Source organism: Piliocolobus tephrosceles, chromosome 16 (genome assembly GCF_002776525.5).
Source record: "Piliocolobus tephrosceles isolate RC106 chromosome 16, ASM277652v3, whole genome shotgun sequence".
Lineage (NCBI taxonomy): Eukaryota > Metazoa > Chordata > Mammalia > Primates > Cercopithecidae > Piliocolobus > Piliocolobus tephrosceles.
Genome location: NC_045449.1, coordinates 6,343,240 through 6,355,979, shown reverse-complemented (window position 1 = coordinate 6,355,979; position 12,740 = coordinate 6,343,240). Strand labels below are relative to the sequence as shown.

Here is a 12,740-nt window from a genome sequence, read left to right as displayed (position 1 = left end):
CCACAAATGGAATCATAGACTTTTGCATCTGTCAGCTTGTACGTACTATTCAGTTGCCTCCTCTTCCCAGCTGTAGTGTGATCCTGTCAGATCACAGATAATTTTTTCTTCTTCAGTTTCCTTGATACTGCTTCACCCACTCTAACCTCTGGATTATTCAGTGCAGGAGAATGAGGTACAATAAGGAAGTAAGTGACATGGCCAAGGTCACAAAAAAATCCTGGCAAAGCCAGAACAAGAATCCAGGTCTCCTGACTCTCAATTCAGCATTTTCTTTTTCATTGCACCATGATTAAATCTAATTTCTGCTTTGCTGCTAAATAGAAACATTAGAGGAAAAACAATTTTTCTGGGGGGAGATTTGAAAGTTTCAAGAATGCAGTTTACCCCAGTCTTGAAATCTCCCCTTGGCAATAGTTGTCTAGGCCTGGGGTGCTCAAAACAGTAGCCACTAGCCACAGGCACGTATTAAAATGCAAATTAATGAAAATTAAACACACTCTAAGGAGTCAGTAGTTAGTGGCTACTGTATTGGACAGGGCACTTACAGAACATCTCCTCACTGCAGCAGCTTCTGGTGGCCATTGCTGGGCTAGACTGCCTTTATGCTAATTGCTTCATTTTATTTTAGACTTTGTCTCGTGAGCTAATTACTTCCTAGCCTGACAGATGCCCATGTCTGGCAATACGTCAGTATCGGTTGTTTCTGCTGAACTTTTACATCTTTACCAGTTCTGGTTTGTAATGAAGCTCATTTCTTCTCATAAATTAAACTTTTTTCTTTTTTTTAAAGAAATACCAGGAGTCCGTTCGTCAAAGATATAATAAAATTGCATATGCTGATCCTCGTCTCTGGATGCAGGAAGAAAACAATGGTGCGTGTTTCCCCCATGTTTCCCCTAACATTTTATTCTGAAAAATTTCAAACATACAGAAAATTGAAAAACTTGTAAAATAAACACTCATATATTCACCTTCTAGATTCTACAATTAACATTTCACTCTCTTTGCTTTGTCACGTATCTGTTTATCCCTCTATCCATCCATCAGTTCATGTTACCTTTGCATTTCGAAGTTGCAGATAGTAGCACACTTTACCCCTAAAGTGTGCTTATTATCAACTAGAGTTTAATATTTACTTATGGCTCTTTTTTTTCAAGATAAAATTTACAGATGATAAAATGCACAGATCCTAACTGTGCTATTTGGTGGTTTTTGACAACTGGATAACATGTCTGTTATGTAAACCCCTATCAAGACATGGAACATATCACCTCAGAAAGTTCCCTCATGCCCCGCCACGTAGGCAACCACTGTGCTTTCTGAGTTAGCTTTGACTGTCTAGAGCTTCATATAAATGCAGTCATATGACGTGTACCCTTTTGCCTAGACTTCTTTCATTCACCATAGTGTTTTATAAGTATGATATTTGTGTCATAAATATATTAAATCTGTGTTTCTTATTTCCTGTTGCTGTTATTAACAAATTTAAGTTTGTAACAAGTTTAAGCTACATATTTGGTGGCTTAAAGCACAAATTGATTCTCCGATAGTTCTAGGGGGATTGAAATGAGGGTGTTGGCAAGTTCATTCTGGAGGCTCCAGGAAAGGATCTATTCCTTGTTTCTTTCAGCTCCTAAATTTTGGGCTATTAGGAATAAATCTGCTATGAATGTATTCATGTGTATAATCTGTGTGTATATCTTAAGTTTTTATCTTGGATAAATACCTAATAGCAAACTTGCCAGATCATAAAATTAGTTTGTGTTTAACTTTATAAAAAATTGACAAATCTTTACCAAAGCAACCTTGTTCCAGTTTCCTACATCCTTGCCAACATTTGGTGTCATCAGTCTTTTTCGTGGTAACCATCCTGGTGAAGGTGAATAATTATATTTAGAACCTTTTCAAGTGATTTTTTTTTTTTTTTTTTTTTTTTTTCCTGGAGACACAGGTTCACTCTGTTCCCCAGGCTGGAGTGCAGTGGTACAATCTCGGCTCACCACAACCTCCACCTCCTGAGTTCAAGTGATTCTCGTTGCATCAGCTTCCCAAGTAGCTGGGACTACAGGTGTGCGCCACCACGCCCAGCTAATTTTTTTTATCATCAGTAGAGACAGGGTTTTGCCTGTTGGCCAGGGTTTTACCGTGTTGCCTTCAGGTGACCCACCCACCTTGGCCTCCCAAAGTGCTGGGATTCCAAGTGTAAGCCACCGTGCCCAGCCTCTCAAAGTGCTGGGATTACAGGCGTGAGCCCTCTCACCTGGCCCCTTTTCAGGTGATTATTAGGCATTTGTATATCTTCCCTTGTGAAGCGTCCAGAATCTTTTATCAGTTTTTTTGGGGGGGTTGCTTGTCTTTTTGAGTTTATAGAACTTCTTTATGTATTCTGGGTACAAGTTCTTTTCCACATACATGTTTTTGTTTGTTTTGTTGTTTCTCTAAAATAATTTTAAGGAGATAATTTACATACTTAAATCTCACCTTTTTAAACTGTACAATTCTTTCCTTTTTAGTATATTTGCATAGTTGTGCAACTAATTCTAGAACATTTTCATCACTCCCCGTTCTTCTTTCTCCCACCCTGGCAGCCACCAGTCTACTCAGATAGTGGTTTTACAAACAATTTTTTTCCCGTGGAAAAAAAATGGGCTCAGCTGCTTATTTCCAAAATGTTTTATTATGAACAGACATTTTTAATTTTGATGAAGTCTAACTTATCAATTCTTTCTTGAGTGGTTTTTGCTTTCTATGGCATAAGAAACCTTTACCTACTCCTAAGTGGAGAATAGAGTCTCTTCTTTTCTTCTAGAAGCTTTATGATTTTAGTTTTATGTGTAGGTCTATGATTGATCTTGCATAAAAGTTTGCCTATGATTTGAGGTAGAGGTTGGGGTTCATTTTATTTTTTCCTAATGGATGTCCATGTGTTCTTGTTCCACTTACTGAAAAGACTTTTGCTTTTCTCCTCCACTTTTCAAAATGTATACATATGTATTTGGGCTGCAATGGCTCGGTTATTGTCACCACTTTGGCTGGGAAATGTTACTCAAATTCTGTTTGACTTGTGCTTATCAGTTACTGCCTTACTCAAGAAAAGGAGGAGAATAAAGTGTGGTTAAACATTACCTCTAAGGAATGTAAGCGCCCTGAGTACTACCCTCATGAAGACAAAAGGCAATGGGGGATGGAAGGTTTACCACAGCAGCCTGTGTCACATGTCATCATGTAAAATAGGGCTTTGAGGTATTGTGTTAGAAAAAGTACTGTCCCTCTCAAATTCTGACCAAAAGATGAGCCATCTAAACAAAACACTAATGTGTTACCTTTTGTGTGCTCTCTATTTTCAAGTGCTCTGTGCTTTGCTCCTGTTGTTCTCTCTTCCCCTCAATCCTCCTCCAGCCTCCATTTTCATCCTCATATAATAGTCAAGCCATTCTTCAAGGCTGGGCTCAATAATCCTACTCAGCCTGTGCTTTCCCTGGCATCTCTGCACTGCAACTTAGCTCCCTTACTGGCCCGTGAACGCCCATAGCACTTTCTGGCATGTCCTACCATGTGTTCAAGGTATTTGTGAAGGGGTCTGGTCTCTCAACTAAGCCACGGATTCTTTGAAAGCAGAGAGTTTGTCATTGTGTGTTCCTCGCCGTGCCTAGAACGGGACTGGCCCGGCAAGGGCCCTTTTCATCATTGTTGAGTCAGCCCTGGGCATTTTAGCATCTTTCTGTGTGGAAGCAGAGGAAAGGAAAGTGTTGGAGGGCAATTCGTTTCCCTGATGGTTTGGCCACTGGCCACAAAGTTAGGTTGCATCATGTAGAAGACAGTCTGACAGAGAACTTAGTGTTCTCTGTTTTCAAGGATGATTTAAATTATTAGTCACTATCTGTGACTCTGCCCAGAGTCTAGGTATGCATTTAAAAGGAGCTCTCTAGGACACTAAGAACTGAAATGAGGTTTTGAACACATTCTGGAATCATGGAATTGTTGTAAGTCTCGTTTCTGGTTGTTCTGTTTGTTTAACTTCATCACAAAACCCAATTTAAAGTGATCTTTGCGTTGTGCAGTATCTATGTCTCTTATCCCCTCTGAGAACAATTGAAAATTGGATTGCACTCTCAGTAATAGTTTTACAAAAGCTGACTGATGTCATACTTCTGTCTGACAGCAAGAAATCATAAGCATGTAAATGTGACCCAAGTCGCTTGACATATAGATGCTCCCTACTTCAGAGAAGGACAAATTTTCTTCCTACACTTGAAATACATTTAAAATTATAAATAATCTGAAACTCAGAAGAGCTGTCAAGCCTGCAAGTTATAGTTAATAAATTAATGTTTTGACTATCATCATGCAGATTTTTTCAGCATTGCCCAGAGACAAATTAAATCAACTAATTAAGTGTTCAGGTGTGAGTGGTTTTTTTTTCTTCTTCTTCAGTAATCAAAGCATTTAAAGGTTAAAAAACCCAATTGCTTAAGACTCCTTGAGTGTGTGGCTGGGTCCCAGTGGAAGCCGTGTAGCCTGGGGCTTTTCATAGACCTTCTTAAGAAACCTTCCTCAGAGCAAGTTCATGATTTCTTAAAACTGATTCCGCATTGGTTTCTTTGTAACATAGAAATTCACCTTTGCATTGAAAATGAACGTTTTCCCATTGCACTGCCGGCCAACCCTATCATGCTGAAGAGATGTCCATGTAACTTGCTCTCAGGTTCTTGGCCTCTAGGACGGCTCTAAAGTGGACACCAACTGTTCTTTATATGCAGTGATTTTATGACCCTCCTTTTCTAGACCAAAAAATCTCAGCAATAAGTGAAAAGCCTCTGTCTCCTCATCTAATCAGAATCACGAAGACAGTGGATCGCAAGGATCCAGCCGTGAACATCATGTTAGAAAGGCCCTGTAATGGCAAGTAAGTGGCAAAGACACTTTCTGATTTCATTCCAGTTGGTCACCTTTGATGTTATTAGATTTTGAATTCCTGCAGTTCCCATAAGACAGAGAGAAATTCTTCCTTTGAGCAAGATCTTGCCACACTCCAGGATGGCTGAGTAAATAGCATGTTTACAAGATGGGCATTGAATGTGTTGCATCTTAAAGAGCTTTTCCGTGTTCAGTAACATTTAGCTGTTTTTTAATGTGGAAAGCATTACAGCAGTACATATAGGTTGTAGCGATATTCACTGCACGATTTGCTTTAAGAATGCTGTTGTCAAAGGAACGGGTATTCCCGCTGTGTTGAGGGTTGGTTCATTGAAAAGGGGGAGCAATATATGGTGTTAGGATGTTGAATTTTGTTCATTGTGAGAAAGAGAAATCAAGATGAGCCTTTGGCTGTCAAACCATGAGGGTAAATTCACAGTTTAGCCTTGCTTACAGATGATGTTGAATGCTTTCATCACTTCTATTTGTTCTCAGTTCCCTGGATGAAAGTGTGGGAACAGAGGAGGGATCAGAGAAAAGAGAGGCCCCCCTGCTCTCCCTTGCAGAAGATTCTCAACAGAAAGAAGGCCGAGCTCCCCTCTTTGTCCCACCCGGTATGCGGCACAGCATCGGCAACTACTGCAGTCGTTTTGAGCAGTACCTTCGGATCATATCTCATGAGGCTGTAGGCTCCTTCAACCCATGGCTGATAGCTGAAAGGTCAGTAAAATGTTACGGTCTTCTGTTTAGGAACCAAGTGCGAAATTTTTGACTTAGAAAAAGCTGGAGAAAGGATTAGCCAAAGTCTTATTCCCTGCTTTGGGGCCCTGGAGTTTCAGTGGTTGTTCTTGGGCTAGGAGACAGGCTTTCTATTTTCAGACACAGGGAACCGTAAAACAGCATGGGTGGTGCCATCCACAGGGGTGGTCTGCAGCCTTCTTTTCCTAGGCAGAGGGTCCCAGTCAGCGTGGGCTGTCATCACAGAATACCATCGGGTTCTAGTCAGCACGGGCTGTCATCACAGAATACCATCGACTGCGTGACTTAAACAAGAATGTATTTCTCACAGTCCTGGAGGCTGGGGTGTCTAAGATCAACGTGCTGGCAGATCGAGTGTCTGTTGGGGGCCCTCTTCCTGGCTTGTAGATGGCCGTCTTCTTGCCGTGTCCTCACGTGACAGAGAAAGGGAACTCTGGTCTCTTCTTCTCAGAAGGGCGCTGATCCCATTGAGGGACCTCCATCCTCATGACCTCATCTAAACCTAATTATCTCCCAAAGGCCCCACCACAGATACTACCACACTGGGGGTTAGGGCTTCAACATACGAATGTGGAGGAAACACGGACATTCAGCCCCCAATAGAAGTACAATACTCAGGAGTCAGTCAGTACTGATTTCCTGTTGCTGTTAATGCTAATGTTGTCCCATCAGAGAACACAAAATATTCCTGGGCAGGAAATAGCCATGACTGTGGAATCTTCTTGGTGGGGATAAATTTGCTTTTATCAGTAGCAGTCTTCTGATTTTGCAATATTTTCTTTAACCCTTCTCCTTCTTTCATTATGTGGGTAAGGTAGTTTTGTGGAGTCACAAAACAAGATCCTGTAGCTACTAAATTTTGAAGAATGGGTAGCCCTTTTTTTATGTACAAATACTTAATTAAAAGATATGTGTAAATCTATTCTTTTAAAAGAGGGCCCACATTTAAATTCCTCGCAAGTTATCACCTCGTTACAAACATGCAAGATATTTTTCATCATTGAGCTAAGTAGTATACTATGATTACATTTATGTAGTAAAATAGTAGTATACTATGATTACATTTCTTTTTATTTGCTAGTTATTTTATATGTTTGTTAACTTTACCTACACAGGAGCCAACCTCTCAATAATATAATTTTTGTCTGGATCAAAGGTATCAGTTAATCTCTGTGACTCGGCCCCACCGTTACCTTTTCTCCTGAGACCCTTTTTCCTCCTACCCGAGTCCGGGCGGCTGCTCTCCAGATCTACTGCATGGCTTTCATCCTGGGGCTTCCCTTCCTCATCACCCTTCACATTCGGTTACATCTCCCTGTAATAGATGCCCTGTTTTCTGATGCCCTTGTCTTCTGCTTTCTTGGTTTACTCTCTTATTTTGATGGAGCATATCCTGCTTTGTGTATTAGAGGAAATTTCTTGAAACTTGCAAGTGTGAAAGTGTCTGCCTTCATGCTTGATTGATGACTTGGCTGAATTTAAAATTACTGGTTTATTTTTTCCAAAGAATATACCTTCCTTCTTTTGTGGGGGTAGAGAAGGGATTGTCACTTAGCTCCCAGAATAGGGGTGGAGTGTGTCAGTCCAACTGCTTGTTCTGCAAATTTTCAGCCAGTCTCCTCATTTTCTACCCCATACTGCACTCTGCCTTCATGATTCTCAGCACTCTTACTTCCTGAGCCTTCCTGATATTTTATAGGACAAACTGGCTTGTTTTTGCCTGGCATCCCTCCCACCCCCTGCTTTCAGACTCTTAGGTTTCAGCTCCCTCTATGCTGCTAAATCAGTTATGATTCTTCTGTGTGCTTTTATCTTCTGAAAATCTTGGACATTTCTCATCTACTTGTGTCTCTTTTGGTAGATATATATATTTGTGTATCTATTTTCTTGTATTTAAGTGGGATTTTGGGTGGGATCAGGGATAACCACTTGTGTTTAAGCCCTCAGGTTGACCCTGAAGTCCTGAGACTTCTCTTTGGTATATATGATAGTACCCTTCAAAGTATATAAGATGCTTTGTTCTGGTAGAGATGCACATTTGTCTTCACATGTATTCTTAAGGATGATCTGGGAGAAGAGAAGAAGTAAACTCGACTTGCTTCCTTTTGTTAACACATGCTCCTGTAGCATATGTACTCATTTTCTTGTAACCTGTCCGACTTGCCTAGGCTAACTGGGGTATTGGGAAATCCAAAAGCAAGCCAAGGAAGATAGACTGTTCCTTGTGTGTTCTTACCACCTGATCAAATGATACATTTTTGTTCACCGTTGTTAGGTACATGTAGGGAAAATCTCTCAGCCTATAAGGAATAACAGGTTAAAATGTAGAGGACAGAGCTATTAAAATATGCCTGGATTTTTACAATATTTTCCTCTGCTGTTCTTTGACCCCAAGTGCCAGTGCATGTGAACAGTCTAGCTCTGTTTGGTTTTTATCTCTTCTTTTTTTATTATTTTATTTTATTTTATTTTAGATGGAGTCTCATTCTGTCACCCAGGCTGGAGTGCAGTGGTACAGTCTTGGCTCACTGCAACCTCCACCTCCTGGGTTCAAGCAATTCTCCTGCCTCAGCCTCCCGAGTAGCTAGGATTACAGGTGCTGGCTACCACATCTGGCTAATTTTTTTGTTTTTAGTAAAGACAGGGTTTCACCATGTTGCCCATGCTGGTCTCGAACTCCTGACCTCAGGTGATCCACCCACTTCAGCTTCTCAAAGTGCTGGGATTACAGGCATGAGCCTCTATCTCTTCTTTTTTAGTTTATGATTTGAATATTTCAAAGATGAGAGTTATGTTGATCAGATCTTTAAAAAGCATCCAAAGACAGTTGACTTCATCTAAAGCCTCTTGGGTAAGGAGAAAGCTGAGTTTTTTCCTTTCTTTTAATGTCTTTATTCCTCATTATACCTGAAGAAAAGCACTTCCAGCGATTAGCATGAGCAGGTGATATAAACTGAATGCAAATAAAAGAGTGATGTGAAAGGAAAGGCTTAAGGTGACAGTGCTTTTATTAAAAGCGAATTCTTAAGAATTCCTGGCTTGAAAAACAATCAAGTGAATTCTGGTTGAAAAGGACAAATGAATGTATATATTTCTCTTTACTTCCTATGTCTGTATCCCACTATATATCACTACAAGAATGAATGAAAGACATGAAACCATCAATGACAGCAAACAAGAAATATCAATAAGAATTTGAGAGATCTGGTCACTGCACTCCAGCCCAGGCGACAGAGCGAGACTCTGTCTAAAAAAAAAAAAAAAAAAGAATTTGGAAGCCAGAAAGCAGTTAGACAAATGGTGACCACTTAACAGGCTAGAGAAAGCTAAGTGCCTAATGAAGAGAAAGGCAAGAACCAAGTTTATCTGTAAAGAACATTGGTTGAGACTCAGGAATTAGAAGCATCAGATGCTTGTGAATGCATGGATATAGGTGTATTGGGCCATTCTTGCATTGCTATAAATACCCGAGACTGGGTAATTTATAATGAAAAGAGGTTTCATTAGCTCACAGTTCTGCAGGCTTTACAGGAAGCATGGTGCTGGCATATGCTTGGCTTCTCAGGACACCTCAGGAAACGTACAGTCATGGCAGAAGACGAAGTGGGGAACGGTCACATCACATAGCAAAAGAAGGAGCAAGCAAGGGGTGGGGGAGAATGCCATACACTTTTAAATGACCAGGTCTCATGAGAATCCACTATCATGAAGACAGCACCAAACCATGAGGAATCTTCTCCCATGATCCAAACACTTCCCACCTTGCCCCACCTGCAGCACTGGGGATTACAGTTCATCATAAGATTTGAGCGGGAACAAATTATACAAACTGTATCAACAGGTGAGCCAGGAAATAGGAGGCTTGGTTGACATTCTTGTTCTTGAAAATGAGCAGACAGCTGAGATGACTAGGCATTTGATAAAAGATACACAGGCTATTATAACAGATAAGGACTCTGAGGAAGCAAAGCAGACAATACAGTGAGAAGAATAAAACATTAAAAACAGGCTAGAATTAATATTCTCAGAGAGCTAAGTGAAACTGTTACATCATGAAACAAGAACAGGATACTATAAAAAAGGAACTTTCAGGGAATGAAAAGAAAGTTCTTAGAAATTAAAAACTTGATGGCTCAAGTAAACTCACTAGAAGGATCCAAAGAAAAAAGTCAAATGTTTCAAGCGGTAGAATAAAAAGACAAGAAACTAGATAATAGAGAGGAAATATTTTTAAAATTAGAAGCCTGTTCTAGGAGATTCAACATCTGAATCACTGGAGTTCCAGAATGTAGTAAAAGGGAAAAAGGAGCAATGGGAAATTATCAGAGAAATGCTATAAGAAAATTTCCCAGAAGGCTGTCTTTAGATTGAAAGGGTCCATCATTTGTCCTCTTGTGAGTGAGTGAAAGAATAAATGAATAGAACAGGACAGAACACACCATGGCACATCATTATGAAAAGGAAATTTGAGCATCTCAATATAAGGAAAAGAAAGATGACAAAAGATTCCAGAGGGTAAAAACTGTACACATTCAAATAATCAGAAATGAGAATGGCATATTGTTTTTAGTAGCAACACCAGAAGCTAGAAGGTATTAGAGCCTACTTCCAAAATTTAACCTAGAATTATGTGCTCAGATAAATTATCAATTAAAGATAAGGGCAGATAGAACAGAAACATTTTTAGGGCTGGGTATGGTGGCTCACATCTAATTCCAGCACTTTGAGAGGCTAGGCGGGAGGATTGCTTGAGCCCAGGAGTTTGATACCAGCCCAAGCAACATAGTGAAACTTCATCTCTACAAAAATAAAAAATTAGCTGGGCATGATGCTACATGCCTGTAGTCCCAGTTACTCAGGAGGCTGAGGTGGGAGGATTGCTTGAGTCCAGGAGGTCAAGGCTGCAGTGAGCTGAGATGGCACCACTGCACTCCAGCCTGAGTGACAGAGGGAGACCGCATCTCTAAAAAACACAAAAACACGTTTTCAGGTGGGCAGAGTGTTTAAAAATTTAGTTCCCATGCTACTGGAAGATCTAAATTACCAATGCGAGATGTACATTAAGAAAGAGGAAGACTTGGGTTTTAGTAAACGTAGACCTTACAGTGGAACTTCCAGAAGAATGGCAAAAGCCTTTCCAGGATAAGATTTTTCAGTGAGCATAGAAAAGAACTAATCCAGATTAGAGTAGTGGGACAGAGTACTCCAGCAGGGATGGTTCCACAAGGGGAAAAGCAGAACAGGGAAGATTAAAAAAGGAAGAAGAAGAAAAACAGATACATTACCTAATGTGTTGGAATGTAGCGGAAGTACCCTTGTATTTCTCTCGCAGTTTAGGTATAAATTAGTGATAGGAATATAGAAAGTGAAGCAAATATAAAAAGGAGGTAATCACTTCTGCTCCTAGTGATGACGCACTTGGTAATCTGGACCACCTCTCCCACTGAGGATAACTGTTAATAGAAAAGCTGTATTAAAAATAAAACCTATTCTTGAAGGCATCAAGAAGTTAACTAGGTAATGAAGAATAACTGGGCCAGGGTCCTGGAGAAGACAGAGCCCTGGGGAGGTTAGCCCTTTGTTGAGCACTGGATAGCCGGTTTGGAGGGAGATGAGCGGCACTTCTGACAGCCTTTTCAGAACAGAGGACAGAGGCTGGAATCAGAGGACAGAGGTTGGAATTCACGGGTTGCCAAAGTGGGGGAATTGTCCTAGTGAACTTTCCTCACTTTTAACTGGGCTCCCAAAAGATTGCACTCTGGAAGTACAGGTGACCTGGATATAAATAGGCCTTCTCAGGGACTCCACTCAGCTCCAAATTATCTCAGACTGGATTGAGGTGATTCTAGATTGTTACTGCCCCACAGGCACCACACATTAGAAAACATGAATTTTCTCTGGAGGAAAATAACATCATCTTAGGAATCAAGTTATTTCTACGATTGTCAAATACAGTGTCTGGTATATGGTGAAAAATAACCAGGCAACAGAAAGACAAGACAATAACAAGAACAGACCTACAGCAGATACAAATATTAGAGCTATCAGACACAGACATTAAAATAACTGTGCCTAGTGCATTCACAGACATTAAAATTACTGTGCCTAGTGCATTCACAGAAATAAAAGACACGAATTAGAACTTCAGCATAGAACTGGGAACTAAACAAAATCCAAATGGACATTATAGAATGAAAGATAAAGTTTCTGAAATGAGGAATTCATTGGTTGGGCTCAATAGCAAATTAGACACAACAGAAGAAAAAATTAGAGACTTGGAGCATAGGACAGAAGAAAATATCCAGAGTGATTCCCGGAGACACACAAAAAAAGATGAAAAGTGAAGAAGAAAGGGAAAGGGACATAGAGGAGGTAAGAAGATCTAACGTGTTGTTGGAATCTCAGGACAGGAGAGAGAGAAAATGAGTCAGAAACAACATCCTAAAAGATAATGGCCGTAACTTCCCCACAGTAGCAAAAGACATCAAGCCATAGATTTAGGAAGCTCCAAAAACCCCAAGCAAGAAAAATAAAAAGAAATCCATACGTAATAATTACTGAAAGATCTCAGACAGAGAAAATCTTAAAATCAGCTGGAGGAAGAAAAATCAAGATAAGCAAAAACAGTGGAAAGCGGAAGACCTGGCATATCTTTAAAATTCCAAACGAAAAGAACTACCAGTCTGGAGTTCTAAGCCCAGTGAAAGATACATCAAGAGGCAAGGTGAGAAAAGAGTTTCCTAACAAAGCTGAATTACCAGTAGACCTTCACTGTAGGAAATATTAAAAGAGTATTTTGGGGGCAGAAAGAAAACAGTCACAGATGGAAGGTCAGAAATATGGGAAGGCATGAATTTTAAAAATAGGTAAATAGGTGGGTTAAAGTGAATATTGGCTGTATGAAACAATACTGATGTTTTATGGATGCATGTGTATATGTACTCACGCATTTAAAATATACAGTAACAATAGCATGTAAGAATGTAAGGAAGGGGATAAATTTCATATTCTGAGGTTCTTGCATTGTATGGGAAAAAGGGTAAGAATGTCAATTAATGTTA

The 12,740-nt window shown here is 40.0% G+C and overlaps 1 protein-coding gene across 5 annotated transcripts in view; it reads left to right on the top strand.

Annotated features, from left to right (window-relative positions):
- KIAA0753 (KIAA0753 ortholog) overlaps window positions 1-12,740 on the top strand; it is a 64,370-nt gene that overhangs the window by 47,147 nt on the left and 4,483 nt on the right. For all 5 annotated transcript variants that reach the window (XM_023184469.3, XM_023184467.3, XM_023184470.3 and 2 more), the window contains 3 exons: window positions 794-875; window positions 4,789-4,909; window positions 5,416-5,640. In XM_023184469.3, the coding sequence (XP_023040237.1) occupies window positions 794-875; window positions 4,789-4,909; window positions 5,416-5,640 (428 nt within the window). The remainder of the gene's footprint in view (window positions 1-793; window positions 876-4,788; window positions 4,910-5,415; window positions 5,641-12,740) is intronic.